Source organism: Chenopodium album, chromosome 8 (assembly GCF_948465745.1).
Source record: "Chenopodium album chromosome 8, dcCheAlbu1.1, whole genome shotgun sequence".
NCBI classification, from domain to species: Eukaryota; Viridiplantae; Streptophyta; class Magnoliopsida; order Caryophyllales; family Amaranthaceae; genus Chenopodium; species Chenopodium album.
The window spans coordinates 71,278,779-71,306,724 of NC_137841.1; the positions used below are offsets into that span (position 1 = coordinate 71,278,779).

Sequence of the window (27,946 nt, forward strand, 5' to 3'; positions counted from 1 at the left end):
TCGCCACCGGGCCCCGTAACTTCAAAATTCCTCAAAAAGCGTGGAGAATAGCCTTTAATTTTGGGATTTTTTGACCTTTTTTCCCAGAAATAAAAATTACTGAGATGTTTACCATGGTCCCTAATATCATCCGGGAGCCCATTTGGGTGGGTAAAACCATCCAATTTGCCTTTAAATGGTCAATTTACCCGTTCGCATCTTGCACCGATTTGGTGAACTCAAGCCTTCCACGGACATTTATGACAACATATAATGGTCATATATATGGTTCCAAACGTCATTTTATGACCCTGAGATGTATTCTCTAGTATCTCTAGACTTTCCGATATCGGGCCCCGAAACCTCCAAAATTCCTCAAAAAAACGTGGATAAAGCCTCTAATTTTGACAAATTTTGACTTTTTTTATGCCGGAAATAAAGTTTGCCGAGATGATTACCGTGGACCCTAATATCCTCCGGGAGTCCATTTGGATAGGTGAAACCATCCAATTTGCCTTTAAACGATCAATTTACCCGTTCGCACCTTGCACCGATTTCATGAACTCAAGCCTACCACGGACATTTATGACAACATATAATGGTCATATATGGTTCCAAATGGCATTATATGACCCTGAGATGTATCCTCTCAGATCTCAACACTTTTCGCCACCGAGCCCCGTAACATTAAAATTTCTCAAAAAAACGTGGATAATAGCCTTTAATTTTTGGATTTTTGACCTTTTTTGCCCGAAAATAAAAATTACCGAGATGTTTATCATGGTCTCTAGTACCGTTCGGGAGCCCATTTAGGTGGGTAAAACCATCCAATATGCTTTAAACGGTCAATTTACCCGTTCTCTCTATTTATTTTCGAATTATTTTCCCACAATGCATTAGTAGAAAATAAGTGATGGGAAGCCCCAAATGACACATATTAAATGGTTAACATCTGACTATATTCTAAACAAATGACACATTTTTTTTCAACTATTCATATATTAAATTTGATATCAGTTTTTTTAGTAACATATTAGAAATAAATTTTATCGCAAAATACATGGTTAAATAGACGTAAACAATAATAGTATAAAGTTTTATAATATCAACTTATTTATATATATTTTTTTTGTCAAAAAAAAAAAACTTGTTTATATTTGTTACTTTCATTTGTTTAATTATATACTACTACCTACATATCTAAGGTTTAATACTGTATTGACATGTGTGTCAAATTTGATTGTATCATTTATTTTGAAACAAGAGAGTGATTTAAAATGCATTGGTAGTAAAATACTATGAGAGATGGTTTCAAACATCGACTTATATAGTGTTATTTTGAGCTTCTGGGCAAAGAGAGAAGACTAGGTGTCAGTAAAGCATATTGAGTCAGCAAAGCATTATTCAACAGAGCTAAGCAGGACCTTAATATTCTGAGATCACATTCGTGGTATAATTTTATACCACGGTGTAAATATTCAACCAAAATATGATAATTTTTGCTACAATGGTGGTGTAAAAGTATACCATGGAATGGTATATACCATCCTATGGTAAACATTTGCTTTGGTCCCCGTGTAACATGAACCAACCAGGTCACGCCATGTGGCCTGATTATCATGTATCTTATATATTTTCAATTGCATTTTAAGAAAAAAAAAAATAAAGTAAATAATTATGAAAAAATTACCAGTGTTCATAATTTTTCAAGACCTAGATAGTTAGACACCCATATTGATATAGTTTTATACATTTTTTCGAATTCGCTTTTTACTACCTAAATTGCTTATTTTATTTAATTAACTTTACAAACTTTAATTAGTTATTTCCATTAATAAAATAAAATAAAATATAATTATAATTAAATTAATTATATAATTATCAATTAAATTCTACTAAAAGCGAATCTAAAGACACACTTGTCAATATATTATTAAATAATTTCCCGCCAAAAGTTCCTTCTAAAAAAATTATTGTTATGTAAGGAAAAAATAAATTATATCTAAATTATGACATAATTTGTTTTATATAAAATATAAATCTTTTCCTAAAAGATTAAACTATCCATTATAAATTTATAATTATTACATGTATTTTAAATATTTTCTCTTACATGCTTTTATTTTTAGTATACACTATAGTTTTTACAAAAACTTTTGCATGCCCCCGGTTTACAATAATTTTATTGTACATCGAGCATTTTGCAAAAAGTGACCCTTTTTCTAATAAAAGTGACCCTTTTTTTTTTTACAAAATTGACCCATATTTTTATAAAAGTGACCCCTTTTTTCACAAAAAGTGACCCTTTTTTTCACAAAAAGTGACCATTTTTTCATAGAAATAACTCTTTTATTTTCACAAAAATAACCATTTTCATACATAAACGTTACCCTTTCTATCCACAAACGTTACCTTTCATACATAAACGTTATCCTTTTTACCCACAAAAGTTATCCTTTTCATGCATAAAAGTCACCCTTTCTACCTATAAAAGGGTGAAGTAACTCTTTAATGCACGTACAAAAGTGACCAACCCCATAAAATCACATAAGAACTTACAAATAATACTTGTAATTTTTTTTTTAACACTGAAAAATTAATGAAACTAATTAAAAAATATACGAATAAAAAGATTAAAAAAAAATCAAATCGGAAATAAATTCAAACAATATAAGTTCAATTTCGTCGTTTAGATTAGTAGAATTGTTTTCTTCTTCATAAGCTTAACATTTACCATATTAATCTAAAACTGAAGAAGAGGAAGAAAAAAAATACTCAAATTTGGCTTTAGAAAAACGCAAAAAATTGAGATAACAAATTTGATGGAAGAAAAAGATTGCTTGAATCACCAAAAAAAAATGGAAGAAAGAAGTACAGTAGTTCATCAATGAAGAGGAGAGAGGAAAAATACAAGAAAAAGAATCTTTGAAAGTAGGGAAATGGGGTAAAAGAAGTACTTTGAAGGGATGAGAGAAAAAGAAAGGAGAGAGAAAATGGAATATTGAGTTAAAAATGAGTTACTCACAAACCCACACTTGCTTTATATGGTCCGATTTACAATGGATTTATTGTAAACCGGCTTTTTTTAAAAGTTTGTGTAGTTTTTAATACTCAAGTCATTATATCAAAAAATTTATAATAAAATTATCAAAAATATTTAACAAACGTGCATTGCACGGGATTTAACCTAGTTAATACATATAGGAAAGAGAAAGTATGAAGGAGTGAGAAAGTAACAGAGAGAGATGGATGGTATAAATTTTTATACCATGAGAGAGAAGGGGATATTGGAGTCTCTTTGGGAAAAAAAAAAAAAAAAAAATCAAAAAATCCTAACTTTTATTGTTTACCCTAACAAAAATCTCCTTCACGCCTAGTTTAGTAGTTTCACTTCGCCTCGAGTGACTCTTCACACTTTGCCTCGTTGCCTGTTTCTTATTCTCTGAACTTCGCCGGAGTTTCACCGGAGCTTCATCGGAGATTCATCGGAAGATTCAGTCATCACTACTAATCAGGTATTCATTCTCTCTTTTCCACACTTATTCCCATTTCTCAGCCTTTCCCATTCTCTTTCCCCACCTCATAATTTGGGGTTTAGGGTTTAGGGTTTATGTTCTGATTTTTAGGGTTTTGCACATTTTCAAATTCTCTCTCTTTCTCAGCTAAATTAGGGAAGATGAGGAAGCTCAAATTTCATGAACACAAGCTTTTGAAGAAATTAAACATCTTAGAATGGAAAAGAGAAGGTGGTCACAGAGAAGCCTCTGTTATGCAGCGATACCATATTACTGACCGTGACGATTACAAGAAGTATCAATCGCTTTCCTCTTTTGTATTCTCTTAAATTCTTGTTCTGGGTTGCAATTTTTGATGGGTTTCTCTTAATTCTTGTATTTTTGTTGTTGTTGATTGGTCTCTTCTTTTCGGGTGCCGAAAAACAGATATAATAGCTTGTGTAGGATGACGCAGAAATTGGTTAGCATTTTGAAGCAGATGGACCCGAAAGACCCTGATCGAATTGAGATGACTGATAATCTCTTGGAAAAGCTGTGAGCTTTCTTTCTTGTTTTCTCTTTGATTTTTGGTGGTATTGTATGGTGGATTTAATACTTGTTGATTTTAATTTAATACACTGTATCATGTTGCGCTTTTTTTTTTTTGCACTGTTGAATTGGTTAGTTGTTGATTGTGGAATCATACAATATTTGGGGATTCGAGTTCGTAGTGTGTGTAATTCGGAACTATTGGTGTTGTTTTACAACCAAGAGTCGAGTTACTGCTAAATTGAATGGGATTTCGCTGTTTGATTAATATTGATTTTAGGGAATAGAATGATGGTTGAATAGAATGATGGTTAAGGAAGTCTTGTTTTGCTCAATAGTGTGTAGCAATCGTTCTGTGATTAATATCCAGGTGTTTATCTACTTAGCATATATCGTGGTATGATTTTAGTTTGAGGTTTGCAGTTAATATCATATGATGATAGATATGTTTAGGGGATTAATTTGTAGTTTGTTGTTAGAAACTTGCCATGCCATTGGTCACTGATCATGAGTTATATGGCAATTAAGTATTGTCATGATGCTTCTTGAGTGATGCTGGTTTTAAGGATTGAAATGGAACGCATTACTAATCCACTTGACAAATTGTGTTACTCAATGCAGCATATCATAAACTTTCTAGATGATAAGATGTGGTTTCCTATATTAGTTAGAACCCCAGGTTACCTGCCCTAGGCAATCATCCTCACCCCCAAAACCACACATACACCCCTCTCCCCTCCTCCCCACAATGGGTTGCATTTAACCAAAGCTAGTAACTTGGTTATATGGGACCACTGTGCTATCCCTTAACTCTATTTATTATATATATACTACATGGTTGTTTGTAGTTTTCACATTCTCGCATTGTCATATTGCATGATTGTTTCAATAAATTGTAATGTGAGGATATGGTTCTCAAACTCCATGATAGATTGATAGGGGACCAGGCCAACTACACACGGCCAAGTTGACTTCACAACAACAACAAAGCCTTAGTCCCAAAATGATTTGGAGTCGGCTAACATGAATCGCCTTAAGGAATTGTCGAAATTGACTTGACCCAGACCAAAAATTATAGTTCAGGCTTTCTGTCTATGTATTGCTGCCATTAGTGTGTGATGATTATTGTATCCATTAGTGTAACGGACAGCTGCCTGGCATCAAATGTTTGTCCTTTCACTTAGTTTGGATTGTATGGAATTATGAATGATGTATCCAATTATTGTTTCTCATTGTTATTCATATTTGTTCGAGCCTTGTACTGCAAAAGTGAAAGAAACCACAATGGTAGAGCTGTTTTCATGTGAAAGAAAACATGTCTTCTATTTGTATGATGTTGTTAAGATGCAAATTTCAAGTTTGTCTCACATACCATTGTATTTCTTTTTTACAGATATAATATGGGTGTAATACCCAACAGGAGAAGCTTGGCTGTTTGTGAACGGTTGAGTGTGTCATCTATCTGCAGGTTAATACGCGTTTTACTATGTATACCTGTTACTGGATCCATGGCTTTTCTATACTTTTGTTGCTCTATTTTGTCTAAAGAAGGGATTGCATAAGGGCATAAGGCTGTATTCATGGTTGACACAATTCAAATTTCTTGCAATGGAAACCAAAAATTATACTATTAAACATTATTTTCTTGGCTGACACCTTGAATTCCTTGCCCAAGGAAACAAATACCGCTATATGTGTATATAATAGCATAAAATAAAAAAAAGTAACCCTTGCATGTAAAGATCCTGAAGTTCCCCTTTTTTGTTTGCAGACGGAGGCTATCATATATACTGGTGCATTTGAAGTTTGCAGAGTATCTGAAAGAAGCTGTGACATACATTGAACAGGGACACATTCGGGTGGGTACCGAGACAGTGACAGACCCAGCTTTCCTTGTTACCAGGAATATGGAAGATTTTGTGACCTGGGAAGATTCATCCAAAATAAAGAAGAAAGTATTACAATATAATGACAAATTGGATGACTATGATCTTATGCAGTAGTGACTAGTGAGCTATGGTGAATACTCATGGTTCTTTCTTTTTGTGGGGTAGTCCTTAATTTTGAGGCCTTATTTTTTTACTTTGAACTTTTATGAAATTGCTGTACTGGTTATAAGTAGAAGAAATCAAATCATATATGAAGTATTATTGTTCAATCAATTTGTGCAGTTGTATGCAGTAAATTGACTGATTTTGGATTGGAACCAAATTGTGTAAAACAGTGGACCTCAATTGTTTTGGTTAAATACTACTCTAGGTCCATCTATTGAAGTTTTGGCTTAATGGTCTATTTTTACCACTCAACTGTACTTCATTTATGATCAACGTATGAAGAATCTGACTACTTTCTGGGTAGGGACGGCAATCTAGTCCGGATCCGACCCTACTCCGCCCCGATCCGAGGTAAAATATCCGCTCCGAGTCCGAGAAAAAAGTAATCCGAGTTCGACTCCGTTAAAATAATCCGACTCCGAGTCGGAGGAGGGTCGGAGTCGGATCCTACAAAAAATCCGAGAAAAAAATCTGACTCCGACAAATGTCCAACTTTAACGGATTATCCGACTCCTACTCTAATAGATAGTGGATTTTTGTATGGGTCATGGTGGCATTGGGTGTGGGTTGTAAAGGCCCAAATAGTCCAACATCTCAAAGTATATTGAATAATGAAAAAAAAACTCGGAATCGGGTCAGATCGGAGTCGGAATCGGAGGTCGGATATTAAAGTCGGAGTCGGATGTCGGAGTTGGATGTCGGAGTCGGAGTCGGATTTAACCTCCGACTTCCTGTCGGGTCGGAGTCGGATTTAGCATAATCCGCTCCGAGTCCTACCCGTTGCCATCCCTATTTCTGGGCCTTAATTCCTGTAATCTTTTTTCTTAATGTCTTTTTCACTCTCAAATACGTTTACTAATGTCTTTTAGTCTGATAAATTCATATATTAATGGAACACGAATGCTTCCAACGTCTATTGGTTATTAGTCATCCCTTTCATCCAAGGCAAATTCAACAAGTATTACCTTGGTTTTGTGTCAACCGTGGTAGCTACTATCCTGTGAACTGGTTGATAGAGAGCACACGTAGATTCACAAATTGATGTGGCTCGCACGCGTGCAGATGCACAAGTCGATGTCAATTAAAAAAAATTCCAGCATTTCGTATAAAAGCATACTCAACAGTCAGGAAGGTTGATAGATGGGATATTCCATAATCAGCTCAGCAAATTGAGACTTCATTGATTATAAGATGAAAGATTCAAATGCAGTTTATTCAATGTACCAAAAATCGACGTGAACTTGTAATAATGTACAGCAAAAGCCCAGAAAAATAGAACTCTTAACACTTGAATTGTACATCAAAAATACAATCTGCCGATATATACGTTTATCTTCAGCTCTTCCCTGCATTTATAGCTGCCTGCACAAATTCTTCACAGCTTTTAAACCCACCGGATAACACATCTGCTAAGGCACCAATAACATCAAAGGCTTCCTGCAAATCCCCAACAGAATTCATATCATCCAACCATGATAAAAGCTCCTTCGGAAGACTGATCATCTCCTTCATATTCAATACTTTCTCCTTCATTACTACTTCCCAACTCTCCAAGCCATTCTCATCATCCCCTTCTTGTGATGTTCCTTCACCTTCAGAAGATACCCCAGCAGTGGACTTTCTGGGTTTGAAAAATTGATGGAGTTGTTCAATTAGACCTGTGTAGACAAGCATGGGTTGAATGATAGGCAGTAGAGCATCGCTACCGCTCGTGCTTGATATTTCCGATTTCGTTGACCCCGATCCTCTGGGCAGAGATTTGCTGTGTGCATGTTGCATGTATGCGTGGTGGATCCCTCGCTGAATGAAGGCACGTCGGTGTAGGAGCCAAGAGTCATAGGACTCAGTAAGGAGAGAGCTCACCATCATGAATTGTACAGTTTCTTCAGTTCCACCAGAAGAAGGCTGCAATGGAGATGAGGGCGAAGGTCGAGAATCTGAGGATGAGGTGAGATATGTCGAGATTGTCCTTGCCATTGATCGACGCTGAGAACCGCTGCCTTGATCTAGCAGGTGACGAGCCATCTGGATCATAAAAGGCAGAAATTTGGAGTTGCTCTCTTTCCCACCACCTTTGCAGTCAGAACTGAAAGATGCTCCTGTTGCAAAACGGGCCAGCATCTGTGCAGGGAGCAGAAAAATGGTCAAAAAGGGCTACAAGAACAAGGAAAACATATATGATGTTAAACTCACTTATAAATGAGGGATTTCTTTTTTCCCTAGTGTGAAGCACACCAGATGTAAGTAATAGAATATCGTGTCCAAGGACTAAGAACTCAATGACTTCAGGAGGCAAAACTATGTATCCATCTTAAAAAGTTAACCATAGCCCAGGTATACGTCATTACATCTCTAAAAGCAAGTTGAGATTATGAGTATATACGTCATCACATAAAAATTCGTGGCAAGATTTAATAATTGGTCATTGCAACTGCATGACTAGTGAGATTTCCTATCCTCAAATCAAACTTTAGGAAACTGAATAATAACACAAGGAAAAGAAGCTTGAAGGCATAAACAGTGGCCGTACCAGAACAATGTCATACATCAACAACCGAAGGCGACTTCCATCAGCACGTCCCAGAGCATTCAGATTATCCCAGTACTGGTCAACATAGCGAACATATTGACCCAATGGAACAGCGGGGCCTCTAATAGGAAACAATGCATTACAAAGAGTCTCATTGTTCCTGAGGGTAGCCCCTTCCCACTCTTTCTTGGGATTCTTTAGAGCAGCATCTGCTCTTTTAGCTTCCTGATGACACTGAAAATGAATAATGTTGAAATGACTCACAGTCGTGTAGACACACTCTCTTCTATCACTCCCTGAAGTACCAACACCTAGGTTTACCCGCTTGCTGTAGGTGTAAAGTCCCATCAGATCATTGGGCCTCAAACTGTAACCCTCTCTGCATACCATACATGCTAGGCCATCTTCTTCTTCCTCCACATCTTCCAAACCTTCAAGATTTGGTCGAGAAACAACTATACGCTCTCCACCATCAGAAGATAACTCCCGCCGCATTCCTAGTCCCTGTAACAAGCCACAATGAGTCAAGTTAGCTACCTAACAAAACATTTATAGCCATAACAAAGAAACAAGCCTTGGAAGATGAAGCAAACAAAAGATGTTCCCTAAGTCACCTATCATAACATACCTGCAGCAGTTCTTCCCTTTTCCTAAGAGCACGGCGTCTCATCTCATCCTTAGTGGCATGCCGTAACTTAAGAATTTTCTCACTTAAGAATCCGTCTCCATTCCCCTCTTTGTCAGATAGTGTATCCAGTAAATTCTCAGCTCTTGCCCCAATCTCGTTCTCCCCTGATACTCCTTCCAATGCATGGAGCAAAGGCAGGATGCCTCCGACATCAATACAATTTTGAGTGGTCAAGTGACCCATGGATAATCCTCTTAGCATAGATAAGATAAGTGGAACAGAAGGAAGTTGCAAACCCAGTGTCCACTCTTCCATAGATTTATAGCCAGGAAGCCCAGCAACTGCAAATATCTCTCTAAGGTGCTGAACTGCAACTTCGGTAATCCCCCTCTCCAGTACAATATCCTTCAACCGCTCACCACAAGAGCTTGTTTTGAGAGACTCGGAGACCCTGACAAAGTTCTCCACTGCAAACCTCTGATTTACAGCTTGCTGTGCAATGCTCTCATCTTTTGGATTGTCTTCATGCTGCTTTTGTAGCTTGTCAAATTCTGTCCAATTCTGTAAATAAGGATCAAAATGCTGGACAAGAGCTTCCATGGCTGCAGGTTCACCGTAGGTCAAATAAGGCAATATTCTAGCCACCATCTCAGTGTTTCTTTGTTGTTTACTTGATTTCTTCAGGCCAGAGGTATGAGATAATCGTTCCAAGAACATTAGTACAATCTTCTTGGCCTGTTCACCAGCACCACTCTCCTCACTAGTGATGGTAAGACCACCCTGTGTAATGTTAATATTATCACTCTCATTAGCCTCCAAGGTCAGTGCTTCAACAATCAAAAGGATGCCTTCAGCAGACTCCATAGCATCAACAGAGAAAGCACGTCTTGCTGTTTCAAGTAGTAGACCTAAAGCTCCCAATTTTAATAAGGCTCGTCTATTCTCCCTTATCTTACAGCAATGCATCAGAAGATTGAGCACTACAGTCAACTGCTCATGGTTGGACTTCAGATCATCTCGCAAGCGCTGTACATTTAAAACAAGTTCAACTCTTATCATCATGCATAACTTCAAGAAAAATCAATTTGGTCAAATTAAACACTGCTAATATATGTTGAAAATAAAATAATCAAGATTTAAAAAAGAACACTAAAAGAATATTTTATGACAGCTGAGTATACTGAATAGATGCATAAACCCTCAAAGCAAATTTCACAGCAAGAATTGCACCGTTTGTTTGAAGCAACATTTAGCAAGCACCAAGCATTACTTCAAATTCTACATCAGCATATTTATCACTCATTTAAGAATTGGGTGAAAAATGACATTAAGTCCAACTTATGGCTGTAGCCTAAAAGTAGAACAGTAGAGAAGCAGCTGACTAGCTGAGCATAGAAAACAATCTACTTGACGTCAGTTATTTGCCTACAATAGTGAAGCATATACCGCACAAGGAATAAAGTTATTTGCCTACAACATTCTTATTGAAGCTACAGTCAACTAGATGTTCAAAGAATAACATCTTGATTCATACCAAGGCCATTACCAATTTATTTGCAATTTTTTCTTCTTATAATTACTCAATTGTCTCAATCCTATCAGCCCCATAAAAATTCTGCGTAAGATACTTGACGACAATCCAGACAAGAAAAAATGCGAGCGGTCGGAAAGAGAATCATTTAAGTAAGATAAATTTTGACTTACCTTAATCATGTCCAATATGATTTCCAGCCCTCCATACTCCCTAACTGCACCTGCTATTGCAAATTCAACCTCTGGATCTTGAGACTCCTCTCTATCTTCATCCAGCTCTTTAATCATTGGCTCTGTGGCTTCACCATCCAATCCCTATCATTGTTTCAAAAAGCACAAGAAATTACAGATAAGATTAGTACTGCTAACAAAGCTTAGAACAATATAATCTATATCTATACTTATATATTAAAAACCGTTCCTAAAACAGAATATGTTCCACGTGTCACCTTTTTTAAATTCGACATGTCGGCAATATGCGCCACATGTCATTATAAACATGATATGTCACTTTCACATGTATTAGATTTGCATCTAAAAAATGCTTATAACAAGACTTGAACTCAAGACCAACAAGTCTTAAGAGTCTTACCATCTTAGCCATTTATTAAATGTGTTTTTTTATCCAACAAAATTAAAGTTAACTTAGATAAGTTAATTTGTGTCATATTATTCTATTTGTTTCCATTATGTGATGATAGAGTTTGACAACTAAAAAATGTTTATAGCAAGACTTAAACCCAAAACCAACAAGTCTTACTATCTAAATAGCCGAATTTGATTAGCAAATTAAACAAGTACAAACTAGCAACCCGGGGCATCGCCCGGGCCACACACTAGTTTTATAACATATCAATGTGGGAACATGGCATTTTCAAGCCCTTTTAAAAAGCTCAGCTCACATCTACTTTAGTTACTTTTACTATTTTGTCCATCCTACTTCACATAGTTACATTATTTATACGTTTTTATACTCTCTTACTTTATCTACCTATTTCTATACACCCATCCACCTTTTTACTCCATTTCTCTTACTTTATTCACTTTTTTCTTACACCCAGAAAAAAGAGTCTACAACTCATGCATCCTTCTCCCATTGGTTTTGTTTCACAATAGACAAAGGACGATAAAGATGGAAAATAGAGGAAAATCAGGATTGATTATCTACGCTGTATGTGTTATAAAAATTGCAGCAAATGGGCAAAAATTGGATGATAATAAACCAAAGAGAAAATAAAAATTTTTAAAATAAGGTCAGGTAGATGTTTTCTTTTTCACCAAACCCATCATCATTGACAATTTCTATACAATCTAGCAAAATGGTTTAATAGACATTCGGGGCTTAAGTACTTTCATTAAATACTAGAAGAAGAAGATTTTTAGTCAGCTAATCAGAAACTCACTCTCATGATTCCACAGGTTACTAGGGAGGAAGTCACAGAGACAAACTAATAATTTTACATGAATATTTTCCACTAAATTCATCAGTTCCAAAATTTTAAGATATATGCAAGAGACAGTCAAACCAGCCTCCATCAAATTAACTAACAGAAGGAGGTAGAGCTAACCTGAAGACGGTATGTCACTATCATAGGAGAACAATCCCTTGTAGAAGCAGTAGCACCAGTGGGTATCATAGTCGCACTAGTTACAGTATTTGAAGATTGAACATTGGCCTTCTTCCACACTTGCTCATAAACTTGTGAAACACTCAGATCTAGAGAAATAATATTCCCAGCAACTAGCAATTCCATTCCATAATCATCCTCTACAAGCCCGACCATATCCAACTGATTGCAAATTTTATTTTTTACATCACGCATCAAAGGACCAACCTCAGCGCTGGAATAGGGATTTTTGGTCATGGAACCCCTGATAAATTCTTCCTGAGTGTGGGCCTTATTAAGAATCAACAAGTACACAGACTCTGGTTTTGATGGACAGATCAGATTGCAAAGCTGCTCTAAGATAAACTGCAATAGATACATTTTAGATAGAGACATCATGAGCAAGTTAATTACATGGGTTTCCAGAAATAATAACAAAGAATGCTACAAAGGGTTAGGGGGGCAGATATGCTTTACCAAGGAAGTTTGTCCTTTCTTTTCATCTCCATGAATTTGCAGGCCACAGATACAAGCACGTATGAATTGTCGCTTATTCTCACTGCTTTCCTGCAGAAGACTGTCCAGAAGATCTTTCAACAGACGATTGCAATCACTAATTAGCTTTGTCTTTTGGACCACCAATCCCCGAATGACAATCAGGGCTTCCAAAACTTCGGAGAGCAAGTCGTCTCGCATAAATCTGAAAGAAGACAAATAACTTAAGGATTAACAAAGTCAGTTACCAATGAATTTCAAAATTAAGAAGATTTTTTAACAACCTTGCTCTAATTTTTGGGATCTCCAAAAATTTTCCAAGAAGCTCTATTAATTTGTGAAGTATGAACCCTTGTGAAATATCAATATGCAGACTCCTCTCCAGGGATTCTATATTTATTACTTCTTGGGTAATCAGCTTGCATATAGTTCTCAAACATCCCCTGACAGTAAGGAATAAGCGAGCATCTTCTGTCTCTATCATCTTGAAGAGCAAGTCAAAATATTCCACAGCATTTTCAGCAGCGGAGAGAGTCAAGGGCAACCATGCCATTAACAAGTTCAACAAGCGGAACCGTCTAGTTGAACTCTGAGCACAGAGCAGGTTAACCAACATACACATTTCTGATCTTATTGATTGCGAACAAGCACTTAATATAAGTCCTGAAACCCATGATCCCAGTTCAAATGATGACAAGTTACTCCGAGAACAAGCACGGCGTTTCCATCTAAGTCCATACTTCAAAGCTAAGAAATCAGACCTTTGAGATCTTGACTTGTGACCAGAACCTCTGGATGCCTGTGAAACTTTGCACTGCCTCCTGACAAAATCAAGATATGATGCTCCCCTTTCCCATTCTGAATAACTCAACAATTGAATGTCTTGAGTTTTCTGTGAACCATTCCAATTTCTCTCCGATGACTCTAGTGTAGACTTGCTCCCATTGGCTGGGGCACCCAAGGTACTAGGAACATCTGAGCTATTGTCATCTTTTGAAGGCTGAATATTAGAAGACTTTCCGACTGTTTCTTTTTCCAGCAAGTCAGGTTTTGGAGGCGTACAAGCCTGAGATACAATTCTCAGGCAAGGAAGTATCACATGTTCTGATATGACTGGATGATTTGAGCCCACTTTTATTGAGGTAAATAGCAACTGAAAAACAACACGTAGCCTAGACTCCCAAAATTCATCAGTTGACGAACAAACCTCTGAAAGCAACAACATTTCTTCTCTGGTGGCCACAGCAATGTCCATGGATCGATGATGTTCAATGCAGTACAAAACTTTCTTCTGTATCAGATTATTCAACTGACTGACAGCATTTACATCGCCCTCTGAAAAAGCACAAAGAACAGCTCTTGCTTGTGAGCGAGCAGACTTTGGACCTTGATGAATGTTATTCTCAAACAATTCCGTTAAGATTCCCAATGCAACAAGCTGTTTCTTAGAACTGGGATGCTTTGATAGGACTTGCAATACCTCAAGACACTGAACAACAAATGTGGTAGCACAACCATAGCAACTGCTTGGGGACCTGGACACCACAAATCTTGAAGCTTCTGTAGTGTTAGCATAGTGTTTTTGGTGCAAATAATTCATCAGAACCCGACGAAGACCTTGCAGAGTCTGGACGCTTTTGCTCACAGAATCAAAGGCTGCCTTGCACTTTTCGCCATAAAGTACACCAAGAAGTGCAATTTTACGGTTAATCTTACAAGAAGGTCCAGGCAATGAAACCATCATCTGCTGGACAGAATCCTTTTGCTGTGAGTCTATGTCGCTCTCACCAATGCTGGATACAATCTTTAGTAAAGGTTTTTTGAACCCTAAAAGCTGTTGATATCTCCTGTGAGCATTTTCTGATTCAGATTCTATTGCTGCAAGTCCTCTCTTCATATCTTCATCATTTTCCATGTTATCAAAAGTAAAGCTAGGCTTTGCCATGAAGTTAAACTCAAAACGGCCATATTTGCTGTAACCACATTCATTACACAGAAATGAGTCCAGATTCTCATAGTTGATGTTACGGCATTGCCTGCATTGATATGCATTCTCATGGCAGTTGCCGCAAATGCCATGGCGGTCAGTGACAGGCCGGCTGCATCTTGGGCATTGCAAAGGCTCCATTGATGAAGCCTGAAGATTTTCGTAGAACGAATCAAGTTCAATCATGAAATTGCAAGCAGTAATAGGAATAGGGAAATCCACTTTCAGCTCTGTCTGATTAGATGCGAGGTGGCAACTTTTGGCACGCTTCCACAAAGACCAATTATTTTTCAACTCCGATAAGTCCGTTACAGGCCTGTTATTGTAATACAAGTTCAGAACCTTCACAGATTTGGACTTACGAGCATCATGAACATTCATCGTAACCGATTGGATGGTGTAGCTGCCCGTACATTTTACTATTATACGGTTGTCGGTGAACTTGGTCTCAGATTTTAGGCTCTCCAGCTTCATCCTGCTGTAGGGCACCTCAGGAGAGCTACAAGAAACACAAGGCTCACTCTCAAGATAATATCCATCAAATTCTACAAGACCACTCAATGTATTGTATATACGAGAATTGGGATGATTAGCCAGTAGTTCATTCTGCATATGAAGAGTCTCATAGAAGCACTGGATGACATCAGAAGTCAAACATTTATCTAAAAGTTCAGCATTTAGCTGCTTTGAGCTGACATCAGGGACCTTGCCCAGCAACCATGTCAGCAATTCCGTATATTCAGCAATGTTTGGTCCATACATCGGCAAACACTTCACTTTCTCAAAAAGCACCTTTAACATATTCTCCTTGAACAACTGCTTCCCATGCTGCCAGATGCCGTGAAGAACACACTTTGCTTCAGAGCGAACAGCACTCGAATTCCACTCCAGCAGGAAGCAATCAATGAACTGCCTCAAGACTTCACCATCCTTCTCAGTGAAGATGTTGACAGCCACTTCCATGTCCAAGCAAGATTTTTCAGAACTAGACTCCAGACCATCATCTCCTTTCTTTTTCTTCTTCGAATCCTGTGGCTGAGCAGCTGATTTTATTGAGCCCACTGAAGCATCCCCTGATTCACCTTTCTGAGAAGAAATGTTCATATCCTTTCCAGTATAAAAAGCTAGATTCAGGAGTTTAAGTGTCTGGATAACAGATTCCTCTCCAAGATAGAATATCCACTTCAACAAAAGTGGCAAAACATCTGCATGCCTCAAACAATACTTCTGCCAGTTTCTAGGACGTGCAGCAGCAACCTCAGCCATGGTGCACAAGCATTTGATAATTTTAACACTTCTCTCATATGGTACAGGATTCTGAAACCCACTCGTCTTGTTAACATGTTTGTGCAACCTCTTAAGTTCACTTGAGAACTGCCAGGAGTCCCGAACACTGTAATAATGAGACTTGCTTCCACATAAATGCAAAAAGAGTCTTCTTGCATACCTTCTAACAAACGTTGTATGTGGATTATTTATATAACTACAAAGAACATCTTGGTATCCTTCTAACTTCAAGTCTTTGCTGGAAGACATCTTGTACACCTTCTCTTTTTCCCCAGTTTTGTCGTGCTTTTCAGGGCGAACCAGACTGTAGACCAACCGAAAAGTGTTTTCCAACAAAAGTCTATGGTAGTCAGCAAATAGGTCTGCTCTGTGGGCTTTTGCATATGAATCAGAAAAGAAAGGAGAAAAATTGCCTGCTGGTAGCTCTCTCCGAACACTTAAAAGAGCCCCACACCCAGAACCAGGGTGTGAATTAGATGAACTTTCAAGATTACCAGCTGATGACTTGAAAACATAAACTAACTGCTGCAAGATATCCATGAGATAATTAACAAAAGATTGTTGGCGAAGAATATTACAAGCTCTCAGCAGCTGCGAAGCAAAGTCATTCTTATCTTGCATGTTTGAAGATAATGAAGCAGCAATTGAAGCAGACAACGGATTCTGAGTATAACTTTTATCAAGTGCATCAGATGATCCACCAGATTTCGGACCAGAGCCATCGCTACCAGGCTGGTGCCAGTTTCTTAGCATTAAGGTAAAGAACATAAAGACTAGGATTGTGATTTCACCACAAGAAGATCGATTTCTGGCCACAAATGGTTTCTTAAGATTAATCTCATCCAGAAACCACTTAATCAGTTTCTCCAGATCTAAGCTTTCAGGGTTTGAACTGTGTATAAAAGGTCCACCAACAGCAGAAGATAGCCTGTAGAAAAGTTGCATGACGGGAATAGCTCGAACACCAGAGGTTGTCTCCATCCAGCCTCTCAACTGTTCTAAGAGCTCAGAAAGAAGCAAGGAATTCACAGCTCGCTTAGATGCAGAGATCGAAACAGGATCCAGAACTGAAGGTGAGAAATCCTCAAGCTCATCAGGTTCTAGCACATGAATAGATGGTGTAGAGTTTTGCACATTTGAGTTCGATGAAGTAGGTAAAATGCTTGAATCACTTAGCTCATCAGCTGGAAAATGGATTTCATTGCCTTCTCCACCTAATGTCTCCACCTCAATTGGGATTGCCGTCATTGGATGATCTCGGCAATGTGGTGGAGGAAGCCGATCAGAATCAAGCACTTCATAGCATGCTTCGCATAAATCAAAATCAGGACAAATGGTGCAATGCCATCTTCTCCTTAATATAGGGACAGTGGAGCAACCATCACAACAATATTGTACCGAGGATGTGATAGAATCTTCTTCCATCATAACCTGTGCATTGCCTCCAGATGCAGTTACTGCACTAGGATGAGCAGATGCAGAAGTAGCATTGTCTGGCGCATCATCAGTAGCCAACATAGTTTGTTTTGGAAATGGAACCTGGAGCAATCTTGAAGAAATTGCCAGGCTACTCATTGCATGAAGGGAAATATGTCAGTAGTTTATACTTAAATGCAAACTAAAAGGCAAGAGGCAAAAGAACATTGTTTACCTGCTTGCTGTTTGGACAGCCTCATTTGGAGAAACTAAGAGCTTCTTTAACAACACAACTGCAGCAGAAACAGAATGTCCACCTGCCTCCTTCCCATTTAAAGCCAAACATTCCGCATAACAATAAATGAGTTCCACAGAAGATATAACAATATTATTCATGGTCTGCGTGTCTGGCTGCTCTATCTCCAAAATTCCCCACAAGACTTGCATAAGACCATCTACTACTTCAGAACCTGCAATATCAAAATAAATTCACACTATCAAATATCAGGTTTACAACTAAGCTATTTTTGTATGACCATGAAACCCTTTAACCTAAATATCCCCAAACTTAAGTGTAAGGAATGAAATTTGCACATACTGGCAGTAAAATAGATTGATCACAAAACAGCGGGCAGAAAGTTGTAGTAGACATGTGGAGTAAAGAGCTAATGTATCAAGCAGTCAAGAGCAAAACTAGAGACAACAACAATCCAAGAAAGTGAACAGAGGGAAATTGCTCTAGGAAAGGGCAATGTATAAAATTTGTCTTAATTTCGTATTTTCATGCCTCCAAGAAGAAGAAAACAGGATTTTAAAAAGGATTAACAAATATAGAATTAATAGACATACTGTAAGTTAATCAACAGAAAACACCTATACAAATGCTTTCTAGTAGACTTCATGTCAAGACTTAAGCATAATAAATGACTAAAATCTCAACAACATGATGACTGCAGCATAATGTAATGCTAGGGAGCTTCGGCTGCAAGAATGTAAGCTCAACAACCAACTAAAGTGTTACAGTAATAAATAAAAGGCAACCACAAAGACTAAACACAATATAAATAAAGAAGAAGCAGCGAATTTACAAAACACTTCATACCATTTGTCTCAAGAAAAGCAGCCAAATTTGACCTTCGATGTAGAGCAATCTTAGATACAGCACGCATCTGAGCAGTAAACTCCTCAATGATCCATGCAGACGTAGAACCACCAACCCCCAACCTTGACAATAGCAAAGCAGCAGATTTTACCACTCCGAGAAGGCGCATACTATCCTTAACCTGAATAAAAGTTAATTCTGTACACATCAGATCATGAGACACAAATCTATTTTCTAATATTAGCATGAGATGTAAGATGAGAAAGAAAGGCATGGAAAAATATAGTGCTGTGTGAAAGGATTTATACTTGGTAGTAGTCTTCTCTTTTTGGGAATAAAGCCTGCAAGATACGGCATGCAGAAGACTGCAGTAATAGCTCCCGGTCACTTTCGAAAATTGTTTCTAGCAGCTGCTTGCACTTGAGCAAGCTTAATTCTGGTTTCACATCTTCAACATTGGTGCACCCCAGAGGCTTGCACAACAAATACAACTTAGATAGAAGTTTAAACCCGTCTGCTAGTACTTGTTCCTCAGGAGGTGCAGACTGCATAGAACGAATTTTTTTCCTAGAAGGCGTAGCCCATGAATTACTTCCAAGTACACGGGCTTCCATATCAAGAACTGCATCCATTTTCTCTTTCCAACCAAACTCATCTTTTGGGCGTCCATAAACCTCCAGGGAATCTATTCTAGGCAATGCAGAGCCATTAAAAGTAGGTCCAACAGAGACCGTGAATTCCTCATCAGCAAGGAGAGACTCAGCAACAGTAAATGGAATGTCATACCAACACCGCATGCCTTCATCAAATTTAATCACCCTCTGAAAAATGGTCAAATCAGAAGGGATGTGATTTGCTGAGGTGTTTCCAACATGTACACGGATGCCAACCATTACTATGTCAGGGTTTGAATTTGACACTGTAATCTGAACCGAAGAACAAAGTAGTTTATTCACGGGCAATAAAGTTACAAATATCGAGAAGCATAAATAGACAGGAAAATTAATCTTTAAAGTGCTTGAAGAATTACTGCAAAGCAAAGTGGTCATACCTTAAATCCAGAAGGGTTGGGGCTTTCAAGAAACCCATCCTCAGATGCTAAGCTCTGCTTAGCTCCTTCAGAATCGCCATTTCTGACAGCATCACCACCCAGTTTCACATCAGAAGTGATGCACACAGTTTTCTCAAAAAAATCAAGAGGAAATTCAGGATTTACACCAGAGTAAGCCTTATTACTAAGGATGGTTGGACCCAATTTTTTAACTTTCTCAGATGTCGCAGTTGACCCGAAATCAGTTCCAGATTGAACATGTGAAAATATCTGAAGGCTGCCATCATCATGCAGGACAAGAGAATGAAACTTGTCTTTGGATATAGGTTTATATGCAGTTGCACCAACCACAGGTGAATTTGAACCAACTGCATGTCGTACATTCTGAGCGTAAATGTCCTTAGCCCCTATGGACACAGCAAGTGCAGAATTTGCCCTCCAACTTGAAAAGCATACAAATAATCCACTACCAGAAACCAATTCCTTCCAATGATGTAACCCAGCAGGTCGCCGCTTGTCATCTTGTTCATCCTCATATACAGCAGAAATCTCAGTTAAAGAGCTCGCATCAGAGTTCAGCCGACCAATAAACGTACTTCCATCCTGATATGATACAAAAAGTAACTTATAGGTAGATGAGAAGTACAATGACGACCCTTTGACATTGACATCTCTATTGGGAATCTCAACCTTTTCATTTAGTTGTTTGGTCCCCACGTTAACTTCAGTTGACAGCTCAAGCTTGAACAAACTTCCCAGTTCTGAAAGCACGATGAGATACACCTTACCCTGAGATGCCACAGACAGCACAGCATCCGTGATCATTTGATCCGACAACGTGAAGTAATGCAAAGGGCTGATATTGTCCTGTGAAAGATCATAAATCTTAACAAACCTATTAGTGACCACCATTAGTTGCACTTGAGAGCCCGGGACCCATTCAACCCGCCTGATATAAGCACCCTGAAGAGCTAGTTCAATGGCAAGACGATCTGTAACTTCACCCCGAGGACTAACAGTGAAGACCTGGCAGTCTTCATACCCAGCTACAGCTAGATAATTCTCAACCAAGGGGTTAAAAGCAAGATGTACAATTTCAAAGCGAACTACATTCTTGGAGAGAGGCTTGACATTAGTCTTGTCAGCCGTCACAGGTGCAACGGTGGCCTGTCCAATCAGCTGTCCAACATCAAATATAGCAACTTTGTCACCTTCCCCCACAGCAAGCCTACCACGACTGCTCACACTGAGCAAGGATTTCATAAGAGAACCACTAGAAAGAAGTGATCGAAGTTCCTTTGCATTGGAGTAGTCTGCTTTAATCTTTAGATCTAAGGAACCGCTTTTGTAAGCTTTCTTCAGCTGCAGAAGGTCAGATCCATATAATAGTACTTTATCTTCTCCTAAGACCAGACTTTTATCCCTCGAAAGGTTGCCATCCCTTCTCCTTGTGATGGAAGGAAGAAGCGAATTGCAAATTTTAAGCACCTGCGCCTCAAGGTCAAGTTCTTCATAAAGGCGGGGAATTGCACCTTGGATGTCATTGGGAACCGAAAGCCTCAGAGAGTTATCCGCTTCAATAAAAACATCTTCATCAGGATCTGAATCACTATCTGGCAATTGATCTCCATCCTCTGAGAAAGGCAATAACGGTTGGAAATTGCCAGCACCCCTAGCTGGTGCAGCTTCAGTTCCAGTAAATTTCCTTGGCTTCAAACACTGGCAAGTACTCCCTCTAACACCCCCAGCTCCACAATCACAGAAAAAACGACTGGAACGTGAGTACACAACACGATGACCACGGTGACATACTTTTGCACAAACAGAACAACAGCCTTTTGACACAGTTAGATCACACGTATAGCAGAAATACCAATGTTGTTCCATGAAATTGCTGCCACTAGAAGTAAATGTGCAAACTTTGGAAGCAAGGGCTCGTTCACTACTAGAATCCTCTTCATCTTCCTTGTCTATGCTAGCTGCCTCCCCATCAGAGGTTCCATCATCCTCATCTTCGTCAATAGATGCTGCATCACACTCAAAAGGCAATGAACTACCATCCTGATTGGCACTTAGAATCAAACTCTCAGAATTTTTTCTAGAACTAGCTGGTCTACTAGCTATAGATCCCAGCCCATGACTGCTTCCAGACAAAGATTTCCCAGTACTTTTAGTTGGCATAGTTGTTAAAGATCCAGATTCATTCAAGATAGTCTCAAAGAAACTGAAAAGGAATTTCAGCCCCTGTAGCTTACTTTCATCAACAACCAGTTTCTCCATCAAAGAGAGACTACTCTGCAGCAGTAATTTCATTGATGCTTCGTCTCTTATAAGTTGGGTCACAAAACCAAAATAAGATTTTGCAGCATGAATATCATATATTTTAAATGCTGACTCCAACGAAAGCAGCAAAGCGTTAAACAAATGGTTGTATAATTCTCTTGAAAGCGAGTCATCAGGAGATACAAGGCACAAAATGAAGCTCATGGTTGATTCTCTGAGGGTCATTGAACTTCCTTTAGCACATGTAACTGATGAAAGACTACCAGAATCTTCTGTAGGAAAACTCAACAACCTCTTTTCAAACCACTTGGACAGACAGCTTAGATCCACCCCAAGGAATTTCTTTTGTATCCTCTGTTTCACATAAACACCCAGCTCCCCCGATAACACATCAATAAAGAAATTGAGAACCTTTGCATTAACTGACTCAGAGTAGCAAGTATCCAGAGAGTCAATCAGAATAAGCAAATCACCACGCTGTGAACCATAAAGGTCAACAACCTTTTGAGGAACATCTTCAGCACCAAGATAAAATCTGAAAACATTGATCCCAAGGGAATCTCGCTGTAGACTTTCCATCATATCAATGGCTTTGACAACTAGCTGTTCAACCTTAACATGGTTAACATTTCCTCTGATATTAATATCCAAAAGAAATCCTTCAATTTGCTTCATCAGGAACAACAAGCTATAATCCGGCCCTTCTGCACCAGTACACCCACGGCATATATCTTCACACTTGCCACTCAAGTTCTGTAAAACCCTGTCATATTTTACTGTCATCACCGAACCAAGAATTTCATGAAGCATGTCAGTCTCCACAGAAATTTCTCCACTTGTACCTCTGATTTTGAAGAGCAAATCAAAAAGACAAAGTATTCCTCTGATACTGAGAACAGAGGAAACAAGAGCACCACTAGAGGCTTGAGGGTGTGCAGGGAAACCATGGAGCATGCTTTCAGAAGATATAACACACAGTATGTGAGAGGCCCTCTTGCTGATGACATTGTCAATTTTTGGAAGGAGGTCACAAACAGACTCCAGCCCCACATGAACAAGACCGTTTTTCACCAAAATCTCATCCTTCATGAGCTCGTCAAATTCAGTATGTTTGAGAAGCAAAAGAGGAGAGCAATTCTGGGCATGTGACTGGTTTTCACTAATAGTGAACAAGAAGGCCCTCTGATATATTTTGATATATTTTGCCAACAATGAAGACAGGCTTTTCAGTATCACTGGGACCTTGTTAGTCTCCAATATCACAGAGATGAAGCCGTGAGCAAAAGCAACAAAATCTGAATCAGATGCATCTTGTGTCCAAACAAAGTTGGCTCCAGAGACAGAATTCTTAACACAGTAGCTCCCAAAACCTGCATAAAGGAAAGAAAGAACCAGGGAAAGCCACTGCCCACTTCTCATCGAGTCCCAACCGAACTCCAGAATGTCATCGGGCATGGAAACAGAACACAAGTGTTGAAGCAACCCAATGACAATATCTACAAGGTTCACATCCCTATTCACAAGATCATAGTGTCCCTGTCCCAGCAGCAAATGGCTAAAAAGAAAAAAATGTTCAATACTTGATGTATCAAGGTTGCATTTGGCACTCCAGACAGAAGACAGATGATTTGGGGACAACTCAGCAGCAGGCATATCCCAGCAAAGCAGAAACATGTACCTCTCAAGAACCAAATCCTCAATAATTGCAGCCTTCTTACCCTTCCAGAACTCTAAAATCAGTGAAAAGACAACATATATATCATTCCAACTCAAAGACGAATGTACATGGGCAGCATCAGAACTAAACAGCCTCGCTGGCACAGATTCAAAATCAATTAGGTGATTAAGCAGGTTACCAAGGAGAGGCTCTTCTTTAATAAACAAATTCATAACATTATTGACTATCAATGAGGACCACGATATCACAGGATCATTGAGATGGTGACAATGGGATCCAACAAATCGCGCTGCATTCAGCTTGGATCTGAAATCCATGAGAAATGATGTTGGACAAGCATGCATATTCAATAGCATGTGTCGAAAAATTACAATCAATCGAGAAACTATCAAAGCCCAGCATGACAGCTGCGAACTGCTCAATCTTTGCGAAGTGTAAGCAAAGGTCTTTATATTGGAGAAGATAAGGTCTACCAGGGCAACCTTTTCACTTTCAGAAGACAGATGGAAGGCCAAAAGAATAATCTCCATGTGGAAGACATTGGGCAGAGTAATGAGAAGTTCCCTAAGTTCAGGGCAATTAGAACGCACATCTTTTTCTTTTTCAACAACAAAATTCACAAACTGCTGGTAGACCTTAATCCTCAAATGGCTGCCAGCTGAACCAACCCTGCAGATTAAAGTCTGAGCTAGCAAGATAAGGGTTTGATCATTGTAAACGAAAGAACCATTTTCGACTTCCAAAATTTTAAGGACAATGTGCTCCTCCAGCACATCAGAGAGAGAATGCCGCTTGAGCAAACCGTGGAGCATCTCAAAGCATACATCTTGAATTTGCTCTATCCTCCTATGCTCATTTACAGCAGTATCATTGTCAAACCCCTCAGAGTAAGATGTTTGAGGGCCAAGCATTGACAGAAGAGAATCAATATGATAATTGCTAAGCTTCTTGCAAGCATCCTCATAAACAGGGGCAACCCATTCAGGAGAGAATATGCAGGACCTGAGGAAAATGGATAATTCTGCAGCAGCTTGTATTATCGTGTTGTAGAACCCGGTGAGTGGATTAACAGAAGGTGCTTGCTCATACCCATCATTTGATCCAACTGAACGACCACCCTCAGAAAAGAGATCCCCAAAGAGCGCTTCATCATCATGGCAACCAGTGTTCTCCAAATCAGAAATGGAGCTGGTTTTTGCACCAGAACAAGATTTCTCAAGTTTTGGTTGCAATTTCCCTCCCTCGGTGTGCAAGAAATAAAGAAGATGTATTAGATTATCCACCCACTGAACTGATTTAGGAAAAATGATTTCCAATAGTTCCTCGACCGTGTAACTCTTTGCCAACATAATTTTGTCAGACCGAACATGACAAACACCTCTGGCCTCAGAATCAGAGATACTAAGTGAGAGGTTCACACCAGAATCCTTCACTGCATGCATCTCACTAACTTGATTTTTAACATCTCCAATGAGTTTGACAACATAAATAACACAGCGAGGGAAGTATATCAAAGGAGGTTTCAAATTATTGACTGACTTGTTGTATCTCCATACACTAAGATCCAAAAGATCAAACATAGAAGCCAGTAGAAATGCCCTAACATTTTGAAAGACACTCTTACCGCAGTTAAGTAGTTGTACCAAATGTAGAAACTCTTCAAGGATATTAAGCACAACACCTTCATAGTAATTATCGGAAGTTAAATTGATACTTAGAAACTCAATCCCTGGTCTAAACAAACCAGGAAGCATGTCAGCAAAATCAGCTATACTCTGCAGCAATTCAGAGTCCAGTTCAACAAAAGGGACACTCCGTGCAAGATTTCTGAGTAACTTCAGAATATTCAATGAAAGAGACAATTTCCGGCAAATGCTCAAATCTGCCATTTTAACATCCAATGTTTCTGGAAGCTGAATAAGTTCTTTACAATATATAATGAGCCGATGGATGCATCTTAAGCGAAGAACAGCCCACTGCTGTGAAGAAGACACTAACTTGTTGAAATCCTGGGAAAAAGAGGAATCTGTAGGCGATTGTATGGCATTTTTAATTTGCATGTCTGAAACTAATGTCATAACAAGCTGATCAACAGGTTGTTCACCTTCACATACAACAATCGAGAAAATCAGAAACGTTAAATTGATAAAATGCAGAAATATAGAATGCAACGACAATATAAAAGTACAAAAGCACCATACCTTGCAAGTTCCACCGAGTGTGCTTTTCTGACAGAGAACCTTTATCATCAAAGGAGACAAGAGGCAAGCCATCCACAAGGAAATTGGCTAAGCCAGACTGAGATAAATCAGATTCATTATCAATCTGACCCAGTAATCCTGTTTCCAGCAACTTTACTGCAAGATTCTGGGATGCATATGGAAAAAAAGCAGGTTAGTGCTTTGTCATTCAATCCAATACACATAATGTAGAACAAAATCCTTAACAGAAAATAAATAACATAATATTCCTTTCTCCATTCCACTGAAGATGGTAGAAATGGAACATGAGAAAGGAAAAGAACAAACACTTTTCAGCTTCAAGTGTGTACAAATATTATGTATTGAAAGTTTCACAAAGAAAGGAAATGCTTATATAATATGCAGTGTCATGATAAACAGTCAAATGCAAGTTACTGATTATCCAGCCACTAATACAGTAAAGGTACAAAATAGAAAAGAGATGTGTGATATCCATGAACCTCACGAAATTAATTGCCATAGAAAAAACCTAAGAGCAATATATCTTTAATAATTTAGTTTATCTTTAAACAAACCAAGGAAATACCACTTCACATAATAAGCCAAAAGGCAGATATCATAAGTCACAGAATTCTTCTTAGAACGCTTCTAATACTTCCTAAAATTGAACTACTTCACCAATTAAGTTACAAAATGATGTTAAGAAGCAAAAATGATACGCTATCATGAACAAACACAGCACAATTATGACATACAAACAATTTTATGTGCTCATGACATTTTTAGGATTATTCAGTAATAATTGCTACAATAGTAAATCTTAAACATTCATCAAACATACTATATATCTATATGTTGACTAGATGTACACAACACGGAAAACATTGAATGTTCCTAAATCCATATTGAATTTTCCCTCTTCTTCTTCAAATAATCCTCGCATAAATAAAATAAAAATCGCCATCAACCTTCCAAAATTTTCAAAATCGTTAAAATGGAATCAAACAAAGAAAATCACTCACTTCGTGTGTAGCTCACAAACTATCTCTTCTCTTTCATCAATTACAAATAACAGAAAATTTCATAACATTTCCCCAATAACAAGGAAATAGATGCACATTTCTACCACAACAGTTCTCCAGAATTCAGCATATGAACTACGCATAAGCTTAAAACAAAAAATAAAAAATGACAAATCCGAAATGCCATAGCATTTACCAAAAGGCAGACTACAGCATTTAAGTTCAATTTTTCTACTATTTGTTCTATATATATATATATATATATATATATATATATATATATATATATATATATATATATATATATATATATATATATATATATATATATATATATATATATATATATAAAATAAAAATAAAAAAAAATATTGCAATACAAAACAATTCACTGACCTGCAAGCTCAAGTCATCACTGTTAATCTTCGATTTCTCCAAGCAGCACAAAGCGAACTCCATTGATTCATGTAAAGTAGCAAAAACCACAGGCTCAACATGCTCAACTGCTCAAAAAATCCACAGAAAACAACAAAATATATGAAAAAAATCAAAAAAAAAAAAATCCAATAATCGAAAATTTAAGTGATCGAATTGAAGAAGAAAGTACCTGAAAGAGATCGATTGGCGGAAGCAATCAAAAGAGCGAGAGAACAAACAGAATGAATCTGAGAATGACTCCAACTCTGAAGACCTAACTTGTTATCAAAATCATCGTCATCGATCGCTTCAACGCCGTAATTGAGGATAGAGTAGAAGTGGTGCAACCCTAATTTAAGTGAACCAGAAGTTCGAAGTCTCAAAGAGAGATCGTTTTGCGGAGCCGATAGAGCTTCGACGAGTTTGGCGAGTTCTTCCGCCATTGATGCACCTTCAAAGAGCGATCGGATGACAGAGAATTGACGATCAATTCATCGAAGTAGCGAGAAGAGGGGAGAGAAAGCTAGAGAGAGAGAATTTTAGAGAGAGAGAGATTTGTGGTGGTTTGATGTTGTCGTGGAATGGGAGAGGAGAGAGAAAGACAGGAAGAGAGGGAGGGAGAATTTAGAGGAG

General features: G+C 38.2%; 2 protein-coding genes across 2 annotated transcripts; one reads left to right on the forward strand and one right to left on the reverse strand.

Annotated features, from left to right (window-relative positions):
• Window positions 1-3,355: 3,355 nt before the first annotated feature.
• Window positions 3,356-6,180, forward strand: LOC145642223 (uncharacterized). Its single transcript, XM_081693330.1, has 5 exons — window positions 3,356-3,494; window positions 3,642-3,789; window positions 3,921-4,028; window positions 5,416-5,490; window positions 5,794-6,180. The coding sequence occupies exons 2-5, from the start codon at window positions 3,656-3,658 to the stop codon at window positions 6,023-6,025; spliced, it is 549 nt and encodes a 182-aa protein (XP_081549456.1). The 5' UTR covers window positions 3,356-3,494; window positions 3,642-3,655; the 3' UTR covers window positions 6,026-6,180.
• Window positions 6,181-7,224: 1,044 nt separating this feature from the next.
• Window positions 7,225-27,848, reverse strand: LOC145642224 (auxin transport protein BIG-like). The gene is made up of 14 exons (XM_081693331.1): window positions 27,504-27,848; window positions 27,293-27,399; window positions 25,875-26,040; window positions 19,713-25,777; window positions 18,970-19,587; window positions 18,662-18,842; window positions 17,795-18,029; window positions 13,154-17,710; window positions 12,852-13,074; window positions 12,336-12,740; window positions 10,939-11,082; window positions 9,235-10,260; window positions 8,607-9,110; window positions 7,225-8,197 (listed from the first exon to the last, which is right to left on the reverse strand). Exons 1-14 carry the CDS (start codon window positions 27,754-27,756, stop codon window positions 7,412-7,414), a joined length of 15,270 nt encoding a protein of 5,089 aa, XP_081549457.1. The 5' UTR covers window positions 27,757-27,848; the 3' UTR covers window positions 7,225-7,411.
• Window positions 27,849-27,946: the final 98 nt, after the last annotated feature.